The sequence below is a fragment of the Opisthocomus hoazin genome, chromosome 3 (genome assembly GCF_030867145.1).
Source record: "Opisthocomus hoazin isolate bOpiHoa1 chromosome 3, bOpiHoa1.hap1, whole genome shotgun sequence".
Taxonomy (NCBI): Eukaryota; Metazoa; Chordata; class Aves; order Opisthocomiformes; family Opisthocomidae; genus Opisthocomus; species Opisthocomus hoazin.
Window position 1 is genome coordinate 54702421 of NC_134416.1, and position 15511 is coordinate 54717931.

The window sequence follows — 15511 nt, forward strand, 5'->3', positions numbered from 1 at the left end:
ACTGGAATAATGCTTTAATGTCCTGCTTTTAATGACGAGTCGGTTCATTCAGAGCTGGCACAAGGGCTGGGTAGTGCTGCACCTTGGCAGGGAGCAGGGGTCAGCAGAGCAATCTGCGATGGGCTGCTGGGGAACACGGCTAAGCCAGGAAGGAACAAGCCCCCCAACTTTTTGCTATGGCACATGTTTCACCGGTTTGGATGCACAGATTGAGCATGACACTAACCTACAACACAGACCTGAAACAGACTGGAATTTTATATGTACTGCACAGATGTGTTATTGTGTGCCATATACGTATGCATGTATGCATAAATACTTTGCATCCAGCATATGGGTACAGTTCCTAGAATCCCCTTGGAAAAGCGATACCAGAACCTCATGGTCTGCTTGTCTGGACTACATCGCATGTAGAGGCAGAAGAACTTTTCCACTTGCTGCAGACCCCAATAACAGTCTCTGCAGGCATTCCCTGAGCCAGGCTACAGCGTCGGATTCCACTCACTGGGACAAACTGTTAGAAAACTTGCAAAATGTCTTCCAGTCCAGCCATAAACAGGCTGTTCCTCAGGCGAATTACGGCTCGTAAACCTAGCTCCTGTTCCTCCTGACAAGTCAGGTTTTGGTAGAGCCCTCGGGGACTCCCCTGTGACAGTTCTGCCCATATTCTCCACTTCGACAGCAAATCCTGACTCAGTCACTGTGATGAATGACTTCACGGACCCCAGTCTTGTGCTCGATCAGAATCATTTTATTGCTCAAGTGAATACCTTATATACTAATACAATAGTTACTAGAGCCAATCAGCTTTGGATTCGTGGCTTTGCGAATGCCCGTTCACGGTTGCTGTTTTCCAGGATCTTTTGCAGCTGGATGTGTGAAAACAGCTTATCTCCTGAGAACAGAGAAGGGAGGCATAGGACGCGCTGATCCTTCAGGGTCATGAGACAGTGCTGTTCTGTCTCAAATTGTATGGTTTCCCACAAGTCACCAAGTGGCAGCGAGGAGCTCACAGGGACTCTGTAAACTGACATTAATGCAAACCAGGAGCCACACACAGCCATTAACAGGTCAAACCTTGAATTCGTTAGCACAGTGTTTGGCACAAGTACCCACTGCACCGCTTTGCTCACAGCGGCAAGCGCTGCGTGTCTCCAGACGCTGCTGTGGCAATAATAAGCTGCATTTCTACAGTGTTTTGCTTCAACAGCTCACTGGTTGACACCTGGTTTGGAGCTCTTGGCCCACACGTTGCCGTGCAATAGGTGCCACTTTACAGCAGAGGAGATTGCGCTGGAAAGGTTGGGACCTGCCCAGATCATCCAGGAAGTTTGTAACTAAACTTTAACACACTTAGAATCGTTTGAATTCAAGTCCCAAGCTTTGGCTACCAGGCAATAAAAGACTTTGCCTACTTGTAATAAAAATGAACAAGTTTCAATGACTTTCAGTGATAAATGCAGAAAGGATGTGATCTTACAGAGTGACCGTGGGACTTTCTAAGGTTAGATAGGGACACCCTGGCACAGGCTGGCAGAGCCGCCATCAACATACACTGGGGCAGATACAAAGACAAAAAGATCGAAAGACTTGGTTCAGCATCACCTGACGTACTGCGTGTATATGTAAGTGAGTAGTGGCAGCATCAGGCAGATTGCTGTCAGCCCCCTCAGTCCGATTTGATCCCACATGGGAAGTCTGCAGCCAAGAGCATCTGACCAAAGTAATAGGTATGCTGAGGAGGTTGTACTTAAAAGGCAAGCAGGCTTTCACAGTGAGGAAGGCTGACAAATGCAAGCTGATGAAAAGAAGGTGATTTGCTTACAAGACCAAATAGGGAACACCAGCTTCGTTCAGTACAAGGATTATTCTGGTTTAGCTGGAAAAACAGTCTTTGAACATGCTATAGTGGTTTGGACTGGCTCTACAAAAAAGCAGAGGTGTGAGAAACTCGGTGAAACTTCTCACCCTCGTGTTGCAGCTTGTCTCCACACAGGTTGCAAGATGTCCCGGGAGAGCATCCTGCCTTCCCATGGGCTTGTGCAGGGTGTTGCTTAACGTAGCTCCCACTTCTTGCAAGCGCCTCTGGATGCTATCGCAATAGAAACAATAAAGGCCCGTAATAAATTACAGGGAATAAACAGCAATGGACATTTTAATTGATTTTGCTGCAAAGTGATCATGTACTGTGTTTCCATTTGTACATGCAAGTAATTCTTCGGGCAGATTGCCATCTAGAAATTGCAAGGTCATTACCACCAGGCGCTTGTGTTTCCAGTGGAAGCAGCAACACAAGTTTCATTTCTGCATTGAGCAAAGTGATGGAAACAGTGAGGCCTACACCTCTGAGAGCATCGCTCGGGGCTTTCCACTGAAGATGTAGAATACAACAACGCAGGCAGCAATTTCACACGAGGGCATTCAGGGCATCCAGTGAGGAAAAGGGCTGACTTGATCCTGATGGAAAATTAAAGGACTTGTTTGGCACAATGGGGGCACGAAGTGACACCTTACACTGTGAATTAACATTTTGCTCTTCTTCCAGACAGCAAAACTTATTTTTCTGCTGAGAACCAGAATAGGTATTCCCCGTTAGCCTTCCAGGCGGACAGTCCCTAACAGCTATGCGTAATCTTGGGTTTGAAAGGGAACCTTATAAGACATAACTTGATAAACGTCCTTCACGAAGAGCAGCTGGTAGTGGGGACTGTCTCTTTTGGGCCGCGTGCGCCACAGACAAGGCAATGAGCTGTTGGCAGCATTGATCTGGGTTAACTAGTCGGGGCTACTTTTTTTCCTGCCCAGAAGGAAAGAGATAACTTTAAGATAACACAGTCAACGGTGCCAACTTTATCATCGCTAGCACCCAAGCAACTACACTTAAATGCCTGGGAGCTCTGCGTCCTCACCCCCTGCACACGGCACGCAGCCGTGACGAAGACCGGAGGCTGCGGCAGGGCTGAAGCAATACCCTGCTCCAGTCTGCTGGCTGCTCGTGTGCAGGGGCAACATGAAAACAGGCATGTGTGTGGGCTTCTGCACCTGCCGTGACGCAAGATTTCAGAGGTCTCTCCGACCAAAGACAGGCTTAGTCTGACTAGCGTTTGTTAATCCGTCTTCACACCTACACCGCTTCGCTGTAGCCCATGAGCGCGAAAAGGCCGCACTCTTTCAGGGGTTGCACTGGAGCAACAGTGTGAATTTAGACAGCCGTCTAAATATAGATATCCATCAGAGATTTAGAGAAATATTAAAATACAACATCTTCCCTCTGTTTATGCCGTAGGTGGTAGACAAGTGTGATGTTATAGACTTAATTAGTTTGTGGTGGAAGTTGCCACTGCGATAGATCTCCTTTTGCTTGTTTTGCAACATTATAAATCGGTTCTCCCTCATCTATGATTCCTAAATCACTTCTGCTCTAATTCATTCAGAAAGGAAATGCCGTTTCTGTTGAGTTGGTTTTGCCAGCCTGCACCTTCCTCACAAACACTGAAACATGGCTCTTGTATTTTTCTAACTCGTAGCTGTGCAAGCTGTGCCCGCCGCATCCTCTGCTTACGCCGAGTGCCTCAGAAACGCGGCAGCTCAGTCCTCTGCTTTCAGGATCACACTGCGCAGTGCCGAATGCGTTTTTTCTTTACAACACCAGAACTAAAACGCGATACAACTTTAGCTACTCCAGCCTTGTTTAGCGCTTCCCTAACGCCAAGCCACAGGCGTCAGCGTGCTGCTGGGTCAGCAAGGGCGCAGCCGGCAGGTCACGGGTTTGGGCCACCCTCTCTCCTCGGGACTCGCAGCAGCACGTCTGGGCGCCGTGTGCGGGGCTGTGCTCCCCAGGATGAGGAGATGATGCCGCCGCCGCCATGCCGGAGCCAGGCCGGATGGCTGCCACCGCCGCGGCCTGGGCTGCCCGGGCACCGGCCGGGGGCTGCCCAGCCCTGAGCAGACTCGCGCCGGAGCAACCACTGCTCGGAAAGCACGAGTTAGCCGCTGCGAAGCAAAATTAAGGCGCTTTTGTCAAAGCCAGGATTTTTAAAGCCACTTCGGTATTTATAAGCTACGCAATTAACACTCCCGCGCCCACACAAGGCGGCCGACCGGCTGCCGGTGCAGCCGAGGCGGGATTTTCCGTTCCGGAGAGGCACAGCTTCGCTCCGGCTCCGGGCCGAGCGTCCCGCCGCCGCCTCGCAGAGCAAACCCCCGCCCCGGCACCGCCACTGCCACCGCCGCCATGGCCGCCGCCCCCTGAGACGCGACGCCCCGGTGGCGTGAGGCGCGGCCCCGCCCCGCCGCCGGGGGGTGGGTGGGGGCGGTGCCCGGGGGCGCGGCGGCGCTTGGCGGCGGCGCGCAGGTGCGGCCCCCCCCGCCGCCGCTCTTGGAAGGGGCCGGCAGCGGGGCTGGCAGCAGCGCTTGGGCTGGGCCGGCAGCAGCGCCTGGGCTGGGCAGGGCGGTCCTTCCGGATCTGCGCGGGTTCTCCTCCTCCTCCCGCCTTCTCTTCGCCGCCTCTCGGTGCTGCGGCCGAGAGCCCTGCCGGCCCCCCGCGCCCCTGCCCGCGCCGCCATGGGGACTCCGCAAGGCAGCTCCGGGCGGGGCGGCCTCGGCCTACTCGCCCTCTTCCTTCTGCTTCTGTTGCCCGCGCAGGTGAGTCCCTCCCGGGGAGCGGCGGGTGCCCGCCGTGAGGAGCGGGATCCACTCCGGTATTGCTTGGGGGGAAGCCGCGGTGGCTCCCCGGAGCCCTGAGGGGCTGAGGGAGGCGGCTGAGGGAGGCGGCTGTGGCCGCTGGGCGCCGCTACCGGGGTGTGTGTGTGTGTCCCCGTCCCCGGCGGGGCTCTCCCTCCCCTGCCTCTCGGTGCCGGAGCGGGGCAGGGGTGCGGGGCGGCCCGGTGGTGTAGCGGGCCCGGCCCGGCTGGGTAGGCCGTCCCCGGGAGGCCGCGCTGCGGCGGCGTGCCCCGGCCGTGCAGCGGCCGGCGGTCACATGCCGGTGCGGAGGCTGGCTCTGTCCGCGCCGCCCGGCTCGGCCGGCGGAGGGTCCCTGGGGCTGGGCGACAGCCGCCCGCAGGCGGCGGGCTGCGTGGGGTGAGATCTGCTGTTTGTGTCGGTGTGCCGGTGTTAAGACTACGCGTTTCTTTAAAACTGAGGACTAGAATAAGTTGGGCTTCTTGATACTTTAGAAAAAAATACTGTAAAACCCTCACTCTCCTTAGTCACGTTTTGTTTATGCTGTAGTCCGAGATAGGAGTGAGATGCTCCACATTCCTACGGAGAAACAAGGAGCGTCTTGTAAGCCTTAATCCTTTGTTGTTTGGTGTTTTTTTTCCTCTCTCTAACCAACTTGGAAACATACTTCGTAGGTCAAGTTTTACACTTAACCTTTTTTAAACTCACGAGTTTGTCATCCTGTGTGTGTGTGTGTGTGTGTGTGTGCTGAGGTTCTCCTGTTCTTGTGTCCTCTTCAAACAACCTTTAAAGAGTTTGAACAGAAAACTACGAATACATTTTCCTATTAGCACTGGAGAAGCCGATTGTTTAGTAATGACTCATGATCTCTAGGTGGGTAGGTGACAGACTTCACACCTTACCAACACTCCGTCATGCAGTGTTTTGGAGGGAGGTACCATCTTGTAGCAATGAGGTGTGTCCTAGGCTGGTGAGGAAATGACAGGATGCTTTCCTTTAGGTGACGGAAGGATACTGAGCTAGAGGAGCTTGAAACAAGTTCCCCTAAGATTTAGGGGATCCTTGTAGAAGGTGTGGCTTTGGTCCACAAGAAGTAAACATTGCAAAATGGCTTTAACCATGCAGGCTTCAGTTTTGTAATGCAAAAAGGCGAAATTTGATTTTTTTTTTTTTTTTCCTTCTGTTAACTCTTATTTACATACCCAAAGTGGACCTTGTTATCTTTCAAAGAGAAGTTGGTCCTTCAGTTAGGCTGATCCTATATAGTGTTAGATGCTTGCAGAAGAGAAGTATTGTGAAGGGAAACCTGTTCTCTCCCTCAGGTATACTGGTAGTGTAATGTTTTCATGCTTTCGGTTGTAGGATGTATAAACCAAAGTGCCATATGTCATCTTCCTGCTTTTTGAAGAAGTTAGTGGACTAGAGTGGCCTTTCAGCTTGCAATCCTGCCATTACGTACACTTTCACAATGAACTTGGAGTGTTCAGCCTGTACAGGTTGTGTCATTTCACTCTGAATGGTGCATGGTACAAGACTTGTGCCAGCTAACCTGTTACTGGTTGATAGTTCATAGGTGGTATTAATAGGTAGTTAACTACATTGAAAATCCTGGCCTATTTAGTCCTGTTTTTGAGTCCTCTTAGATGAGGATGAAGTCCTGAAACCGTTCTTGTTCTCGTATGAACATCCTAATGTATTGGATGGTATCTTGTATGCTTAATGACAGCTGTTTCAGTTGAACCTTGTATAATTATACTAATACACAGCAGTCAAATTACTGGCTAAGTAAGGTTGGACACAGGTTTGCTATCGACAACCGGGATCCCAAGCTGCAGGATATATTTGAGCTTCTGAAATCCTATGGGAAGGTGCTAATGGAAGGTGCTGTTCTGTCTCAAACTTAGTAAGTGGCCTGCAAGTGCGGTGTTATGTGACCTTGGCCACGAAGTTCTGAAATGCCTGTGTGGAGCAGCTTGCTTGGCAGGGATGGCAGTGTAGCTTCAGAACAAGACGGTAACCGCTCAAGTTACTTCCTGGAAAATCAGGAGTGACTTGTTCATAGTCTTTCTCGATGGAAAGTGAGGAAGCCTTCTTGGAAGGGGGAGAGGGGACGGGAGGGAGTGGCTGGTAGGACTGAATAGTGCTTTGCTGGGTAGCAGACAAAACAATCTAAGTGTTTTGCAGTGTTATTAGTATTCCCCTGCGGGGCATCAGAGGTGTTTTGTTGCAGATGGCCTTAGCTGCAGAAAGCTGCTAGTTAGGGGCCCTGTGCGTTCTGATCATGCATGCAGTAAGTTTGTATTTTCCCAATAAAACACTGTTGGCTAATGCTAGCTTGCTCCCACAGATTCTGAACCATTACCATCATTTCAGCTTTCTCTTCCTGTTTGACTTTCCCTTTCCTGTGACCTGTGGAATGTGCTTGGGTGACTCCAGAACTGGGGGGCTTACTTTGCCTCACCAGCAGTAGCTAATGACTTTTCTGCCTGAAAGGGAACGGTCCCTTACCTATGAGCAAAAGATCAAGAGAAGCTTGGCAGACAAAGCTCGACTCTGAATTGGCTGCCTCCGAATAAGTTACTGAAAGACAGAGTAAGAGTCAAAGCTGTAAAGTTTCCTTTGGTTCATGGACCTCCTCCTCTCATAGGGAGGGCTGTAAGGTAACATCCAACTTCTGGGGCAGATCTGCAAATGTGACCTGGTCACCTGTTTCCATAAACCAGTCTAGCCACTTATTAAGGGTGATGTGGTATTGTGTTTCCCAACCTAGTGGGCAATATCAGCTACTAAGTGTGATGTGGACTAGTTGGGGGGGGGGGGGCGGAGAACATGCTGTTTCCTGGAATCTTTCTTCTTGCCCTGCAAGATCCCAGATGTGCTGTCCTAGATGAAGGAAGGGGAAACATCTGTATCTGATGCTGTTGCCTTTTCCGTACATTAGTAATCTTAATTTGAAGAGCCAAACAATGTTCACTTGTCATCTGGTATTTGCAGGACCACAAATAGTTGCTGTTTCTGTATACAACATCATCACTGTTCTTTGTCTGCTTAACAGCTACATATTCATTGTTGGTGGTGGCTAATGTTGCTGGAAGCATTGAAGGGTATTGATTTGTTTCAACATGCAGTTGAAGAAACTTGGACTGAAGTAAATGTGTTTATGGTCTGTTGGGACACTAGTTTTATGACAAACGATAATGCCTGAGAACCGGAGAGCTGTAACCTTTGTAGAATGTTAATAGTCGTGAAATGTCCATACTTGCTCAAATGCAAGTTCTTTATTAGGGCTCCTGCAGCTCTGACCTGAGGTGAAATTTCTCTTCAAACAGAATACATCTACCAGAAGTAGGAACACACTTCTCTGAACTCTGGGGAGGTACTGAAGGCTAGTGTTACTGTACTGCCAGATGGTTCCTACACTGTGTGTGGGGCAGTTTGGAACAGACTTGGTCTAAGGTTGTGTTGCTATTGCTTTGTAAAGTGCTTGGGAAAGTCCCATTTTAAAATATGGAGCACTTAATAATGTGTTCGGTTTTTAAAATAAAAAAATAATGCAAACCAAATGCTGTGTTAGTCTTACGGAGTATCTTGCCTTGTTTAGAAGGCAGTTGGGTTCAACACAGCATTTCTCTGTTAATTCTGGGGCTAGGAGGGCTTTCACCCATGTAAGACAGACGATTGTTCACCCAAATCTTAAGTGACCTGAAAGTCTGACTCTGCAAGCAGTAGCTTTGTTAACGATGACTTATTTACAACCACACTTACTCATCCGTATCTCTTCCTACCAGTGTAGGAATGTGCTTCTGAAAGAATGGAAAGAGCAAAGTACTTGTCTTAATCTAGCTTTTATTAGAGGGTTTTGGAGGGCAGAACTTCAGCTGTATCTTATCAGTGGTAGTGGAGTAGTGACTTCGTTACTCATAGCATCCCTGAATAGTGTGCCAGCCCTGGGAGAACAGCCCTTGCCCATATTTTGTGGCTGACATAGTGATGAGTGTGCTATTGACTTGTTAATGTCTGAGGGCTGTGTTGGTGACTTTAGGCTGCTGACCTCTAATGATTTGGTGTTTATTAGGCTTAGTTCAGCCACTGTAAATCAAGGATCACCAAAGCTTACCAGTTCAGGGAACAAATTCAGACTTTTATTAGTGAGATCCTGGTAGGTCATGGCGTAAATATCTGATCTGAGGTTGTCTCTGAAATTGAATTCTTGGTGTTAATACTGAAATAGAGTATTCAAACTTGCAGTTCTAGGTGTAAGTACTCTTCTAGTAGTTAAAAGTAACTGATCAGCTTTTTTAAACGGGCTGAAAATTTGAGTGATAAACATGTTTTTTTCCATTGTAGCTTTTATCAGTGTGGAACTTCAGTAGTATGGTTCTAAATTCTGTATTCAAATTACAAGTGTAAAGTAACATTAGGCCAAAACACCTCATCTTGGTTTATTTTCTTGTGTTTAGTTGAACACTTCTTGGTGCATGACCAAGTGTCACATGCAAGTAAGTTACTTTATGTTCTGTCCTGAAAACAATGACAAAAAGCCAAGTAGGTAAATTTATAGACATAATACAGCTTGTATTTTATTTTGTATCTTGTAGTTATAGCCGAGGAAGTGTTACCTTGAAATACAGATAACATTTTTAAAGCAATAGCACTATCAGTCAGCCAGACGTGGTCACTGAATTTTTACTTCAAGTTTTTTCTATCCAAGTGCTCTAATGAATGTTTTGTAACTGATAACTGCATTACCAGTTTTATCATGCAGTCTGGAAGAAGCTAAGTCTTTCTGAAGAGTAGGTTGATGATTTTGTAGATTTTAAAGCTTGTGTTAGATAATGAGACTTAATGAAGCACAGAAAGTGTTTTTTTAAGAAAGTATGATTACAAGCCATTCTAGACTAAACACGGAAGCCAGCCTGATATTGAAGAAATACCTAATTCTATTCTCACGGGCAGTAGTAAGCAGCTCAAAATTCTTTGCCCTTTTGCAAGAATAGCAGTGAATCTGTGCTTCCTCTTGAAGAGGTGATTAATTCACTTCTGGCACTGGTACATACAAAGACTAAATCATTATCTTTTCCCTGCTAATAGATTGTTTGCTATTAAAACTGAGGTGTATAGGTGTGAGGGAGCAGAGGTGAAGATAGAGACTTGTAAATTTGCATTGAAGAACTGTTGACTTCTTGGATTAATTTGACGTGTGAACAAATTTACAAGGTAGTTTCTGTAGATAGTCTCCAAGTTATGGGGATTTAACTTTTTGCTTATGCTGGTGTTAAACTTTCAGTGTTTACGAGTGCAATCTGGAGGGGTGCGTTGCAGCTTGTATGTAAGAATGTGGTGATACTTACAGATGGTTAGAGGTTTAGCTAGAAGAAAAACTAGAGCAGACAAACGAAACAGTGATGTGGATGAGGGGTACTTAAACTGACTTTTGGACCTGGCTTACAGTGAGTAACTTTGAATCAGGCCATGTTGTCTAAGTTGAGTTAAATGGAAAACAAATCTGACAGGGTCAGGTAAGTTAGTGATTGTTATTATCCCTGATTAAAAAAAAAAAGCAAACAAATCAGTTGCTGATGTACTTTTTGAAGAACGTTAGTGTTGTTCAGCACAAAAATGAATGTTGTAGAGGCATTGTAATTCTAGGTAGCTCTTGGGTATTATGCATACAGCCTTTCAGGGGCCTCTCTGGTCAGTAAACAATATTATTCATGGTCAAGCACAAAACACAGCAGTCTGTCCTTGCAATGTCAGCATATGGTGTTTCTACAAATGCTTGGTCAAGGTTGTTCAGGAGATAAAAATAGGTCAGTTAGCTCTCGAACTGTACTGTGCAAACTTCTGATCAGAGCTGGCAGAAGTGTAGTAAATGTTTGTGCAGTCCGCTTTCTGCTTGCAGCCCAGGTGCATAGGAAAACCTTGAAGCTGTCTTAAAGCTTTTGCTGTAAATAACTTGTTATTGCATTAAATGTTTCAATTTTCAGAATAAATATTTTGGTTTAGCATTTCAGATGTCTCTGTGGTAGTACTGCTGAACAAAAATACAAGGCTTGCGAGGTGCCATTGTCCTTTTCCAATTTCCTTTATATTACACACATAACAAAGAACCAGTTTCTGAATTTTTCAATAGTCCCTTAAATCAAAACATTTTAAAAATGAGACTTGAAGCTTTTTTCTTCTTACTTAGCACTGTAAGCCCATTTAAATATTGCGTGCTTAGGCTTGAAGCTGGTGAGAGAGAGCGCCCTTTGACATTGTGACAATACATTGCATTCTATGGTGACTGCAGAACCATGAAGTTCTGCTTCAGAATCCTATTTATGCTGCTACTTCCTCAATCTGTCACTGTAAGTGACTGAGTTTTCAAGAAGGATTAAAAAGTGGCAGGAGGAATTAAAATATTGCGTATAAGCAATACAATTCTCCACACACAGACTCCTGTGCTCTAAAGTGACAGTTCAACCCACTAATCATATGCGTTGTCTTGCATGAACAAATTATTTTCTACATCACCTTATATTTGGAGATGCTTTTCAAGTACAGATTTAGGTTTTTCTTAACTCTTATACTTGGTGTTCACTGTAGATGGTGCACTTCCTCTTTCTGGGCTGGGCAAGGAAGGGGGGGGAACTGAGCTGGAGATGTGCATGTGGTGATGTGCACCCTGTCAAAAATACATCCTTTTCTTAATGGGTGTTTTATGTAGTATGGGCTGATGTTTAAATTATCAGGAAGTTATCTGTATCTGGATTATAAATGACTTTTGGAATCGTAACATACAAACTCTATAATAGCTGAGGAATTTGGCAACTATTCCTTGCAGTTAATCAGTTATCTTGTGTTGATTAGGTACTTCCACAATCGTGTGTCTGGTATGGGGAATGTGGAGTTGCTTCTGGAGACAAGAGATATAACTGTGCATATGATGGACCGCCAATAGCACTACCAGAGGATGGCTATGACTTAATGCAGGTGAGCTTCTTTTGGAGGTCTGATGCTAAAAAATGGTTCTGCTACGCTTTAGAGTTCTGTATTGGGTTCTATTGGACCTGCATTATGACCTTTAGCTTTCTCATCCTAACTTGATGAGCAAGCGAACAGATTCTCTCTGATTTCTCAGGTATAGCGCGTAGCCCCAACTGTGTGAAGGTGGTATACCTCAGTTTCTGTTCAGAGATATGAGAAGTCTCCAAAACATGTGACTACAGGCTTTCACAAACATAACCTTAAGTATAGGATTGGTTCACTTTCCTGCATATTTATTTTCCTCACTGGTTTGAGCACTCTTTGGTCAGACTGGTTTTTTAGGACTCTTCCAAACTACGATACATTCCACAGTTATGCCCTTCTGATCTCTAAAGGACAAGACTAAATTATGTTTTCATCAGATGATCATTCTTGATCTCTTCATTGAATAGGAAGGCAATAACCAACACTCATTCAAATGGAGCAGACTTGCACAAAGTCCAGTCTCCTTCGCTGTGCCTAGTGTGAGACCACATTTCCTTATCTGGGCTTCAGCTGTCAAAGTGAACAAAACCAAAGTCAAAACAGAGTTTGTGGATTTGATGCACAATATAGGATGGTATTGCCAGACTTGCCTTCTGGCAGATGATAGTTCAAAGCTTTGAAGTGTGAAATAGCTGTGGAGTTACACAGTGGTTTCACTGGTGGCAGGTGTGACTTAAATATGTATGTGAGCTAACTACTGTTTTGCACAGTTTCTGAAGACTTAATGTAGAGTTCTTGTATGTTACTATAAATTATACTTGTATTAAATGATTTTGTCTCTTCCATAAACTGAACATGAAATAGCTCTTCCAGGTAATCAATGATTTTGTGGTTAGTGGCTTGCCTTCTGAGATTTTAGTCTGGTGCTATCCAGAAGGTGTACTAGAGGGTAAGCTGCAGGAATACTTCCAACTTGGGTAAACATGTGTTGTGCTCTTACTAATAGAGTCTCAAATACCATTATCATTCTATTTATAGACCCTGGTGACTAAAGATCATCTGAAGGAGCTTTTTAAAAGGAAGTGATGCCTTGAATAAAAGAAGTGATTTTTCTCTTTATTCTCTAAAGAATCTCCTTGACTAGACAGATTTATTTTTTTCTATACATCTCCCACAGCAACAGTTACTGTCTTCTGAAATATGCTGAAGTGAAACCCATAACTATGAGTTGTGAACTCTTAAACATGCTTTTCCTTCCTCACCCCTCCCCGATCTCAATACTGTTTTTATTTAAGGAACTCTGTCCAGGTTTATTCTTCGGCAATGTTAGCACTTGCTGTGATGTTCGTCAGCTTCAGACTTTGAAAAACAACTTGGAGCTGCCTCTTCAGTTTCTTTCCAGGTATGATAATCAATGGCAAAGCAACTAGAGCTTTGTATTGTAAGAAGAAAGCTCATGAAGAGCATTCTGTTCAAGTAAACTGTAGAAAAGGTGGTAATTTCATTTAGAGGCTTATTGGGGTAACCTCTTGGAGAGACTTCCTCTTCCATATCAGGAGACTTTAATTTCATGAAACAACTACTTGCAGTCTGGGTGGAGTTAGTTGGTAGAATAGACATTAACCTCAGTTTGTCTCAAACTACTATGTTGGTAATGAAGCCTTCAGAAGAGGGTGACATGAAGTACTGTTCAGTTGTCTTGTTCTAACAGAAGTCTTCCTGCTAGCAGCAGTTACGTTTTCCTTCAAATTCTAGTCAAATTCTGCTTCTATGTGCTATTTGAGGTAGGCAGTTTTGCTAGTGGATGATGTTGATGCTACTGATGAGTATTAAGCAATTGTAAGCACGAACTAATGCTGTGTTGCTAATTAGAAACTTGCAGATTTAAAATATTTTGTTCTGTTGCTCTCAGCAGAATGTTTATACTTGGTGTGTAGGTCAAACTGGATGTGCTTTGCATCTTTACCTCTTAATCTGATTGCTGTTCATTGGCTTTCCTACCCAGATGTCCGTCATGTTTTTACAACTTGATAAACCTCTTCTGTGAACTGACTTGCAGTCCAAATCAGTCTGACTTTTTGAATGTTACAAGCACCATACCTTATTATGATCCAATTTTAAAAGAGAACAAAAGTAGCATTACAGAGCTGCAGTACTTCATTGGAGAACGCTTTGCAAATGGTGAGTAAACAGTGTGTTAATTTACCTAGACTTTTGTCGAGGTAGCAAGACCAGTGCTTTCTTAGGAAGAACTCGGAGGGCAAAACATGTCTTTGTCTTTTGAAGTCTGAGGCATCGGATGGGTACCAGGAGGTCCCATTTGAAACCGCTGGAACACTGTCTGGGTAGGAGACGTTACACTGACCCAGTTAATAACAGTGTTTTTGAAGACTCGGCTGAGGCTGGACATCATACAAATGGTTAATGACTGATAATCCTGATGACTTCAACTTCAGAACAACAAAGTTGTTGCCAAACACTGAATGTCCAGTTGTCTACCTGATACTGAGACTCTGGCAAGTATGATAGTAAAGTTTGTACACTGTGCACTACAGTGGTTCTCTAAGAGGCTCTCGCTCCTCTTGAAATGGACTGTTCTAGTTCCTGGTCAAATCCAAAGATTTTTTTTCTAAGAACAAACAAATTTGGGTTGTATTTTGGCTTTATAGCAAGCTTGAAGCATGAATTCAGTCTTTGTACACTTTGTGCAGTAACCTTTAATCAAGTTGAGACACTTGAAAGTCATATATGGCCTACAGGTCAAAAGTACCTTAAATGTTTGTCATAACTTTTCCTGAAAGAAACTTTATATTAAGTACTGTTCCCTCTCAAACAGTAAAGTAGGCTCTAACGTAATGCACATTCAGGTGACCTACCCAGAGTAAAATAGCTGTAACAAAGTATTGCAACCTTGAATACTGTAATTACAACTGAAAGCATAATTTCATGATCCTAGGATGTTTCAGCCTGAAAGCTATAACCACGTTCTTTGAACTTGGGGAGTCTTTAATTATTGGAAATGCTTGGAATGCTCACTCAAATAATAACAGAAGAGTCGTTAAACCAATGTCTTCATGTACTTTTCCTAGCAATGTATAACGCCTGCAAAGATGTGGAGGCTCCATCAAGTAATGTTAAAGCACTGGGGTTGCTGTGTGGGAAGGATGTGAAGGACTGCAATGCTACCAACTGGATTGAGTACATGTTTAGTAAAGACAATGGACAAACTCCTTTCAGCATTATTCCTATCTTTTCAGGTGAGAAACTGAATAGTCCTTGCCTTTAAAGCTCCTGTCAAAGGCTGTGTGCGGTAGCTGGTATACTGATTTGTTAAACAGTTGCCCAACAACGAATGCGTGCAGTCATAGGCTTTCAAAGCAGTGTGAGATAAACTGATTACCTTCTTGATTTCTGCTTGGAAGTCATACTTCGCGCTTGCTTTACATGCAGCTTCTTGCTGCGTAGATCTCAAACTCATTAAGGGATGGAGTGAGCTTCGGCAACTGGATAGCTTGTATTCCTTGGTGAAACTAGGGCAGTACCCTGATCCTTTAGGATTTCTTTGCAAGGAGGTTGTTACACATTTCAAAATGTGAACAGCCAAGGAGTGTGACAAAACATTGCTGGGATGATGGAAGTATGTGCTTATTAGTTTTACAGTCTGAAGTGTTCTAAAACATGACCAGTAGTTAGTTAGTAGACAACTGTGAATAGTTAGTACCTGCTATGGAAAAGGCAGGGGCTCCTTCAGCTGTAAGGCCAAGAAAAGCTACTCTGTATAGAGGCTGCAGGCCATCCTATAAGGGGTTAACTCATTGAACTGGGAAGCTTGTGTTGTGAAGATCTGAATTTTTACCTGGTAGTAAACTGGCTCTGC

At 45.0% G+C, this 15511-nt stretch overlaps 1 protein-coding gene across 1 annotated transcript in view; it reads left to right on the top strand.

Moving 5' to 3' along the window:
* The first annotated feature begins 4404 nt into the window (after positions 1–4404).
* The window catches only part of NPC1 (NPC intracellular cholesterol transporter 1), a 28979-nt gene continuing 17872 nt past the window's right edge, over positions 4405–15511 (top strand). Inside the window, exons 1-5 of the mRNA XM_075416318.1 lie at positions 4405–4644; positions 11533–11655; positions 12930–13036; positions 13640–13815; positions 14724–14891. Of these exons, the coding sequence (XP_075272433.1) occupies positions 4564–4644; positions 11533–11655; positions 12930–13036; positions 13640–13815; positions 14724–14891 (655 nt within the window). The 5' untranslated portion in view covers positions 4405–4563. The remainder of the gene's footprint in view (positions 4645–11532; positions 11656–12929; positions 13037–13639; positions 13816–14723; positions 14892–15511) is intronic.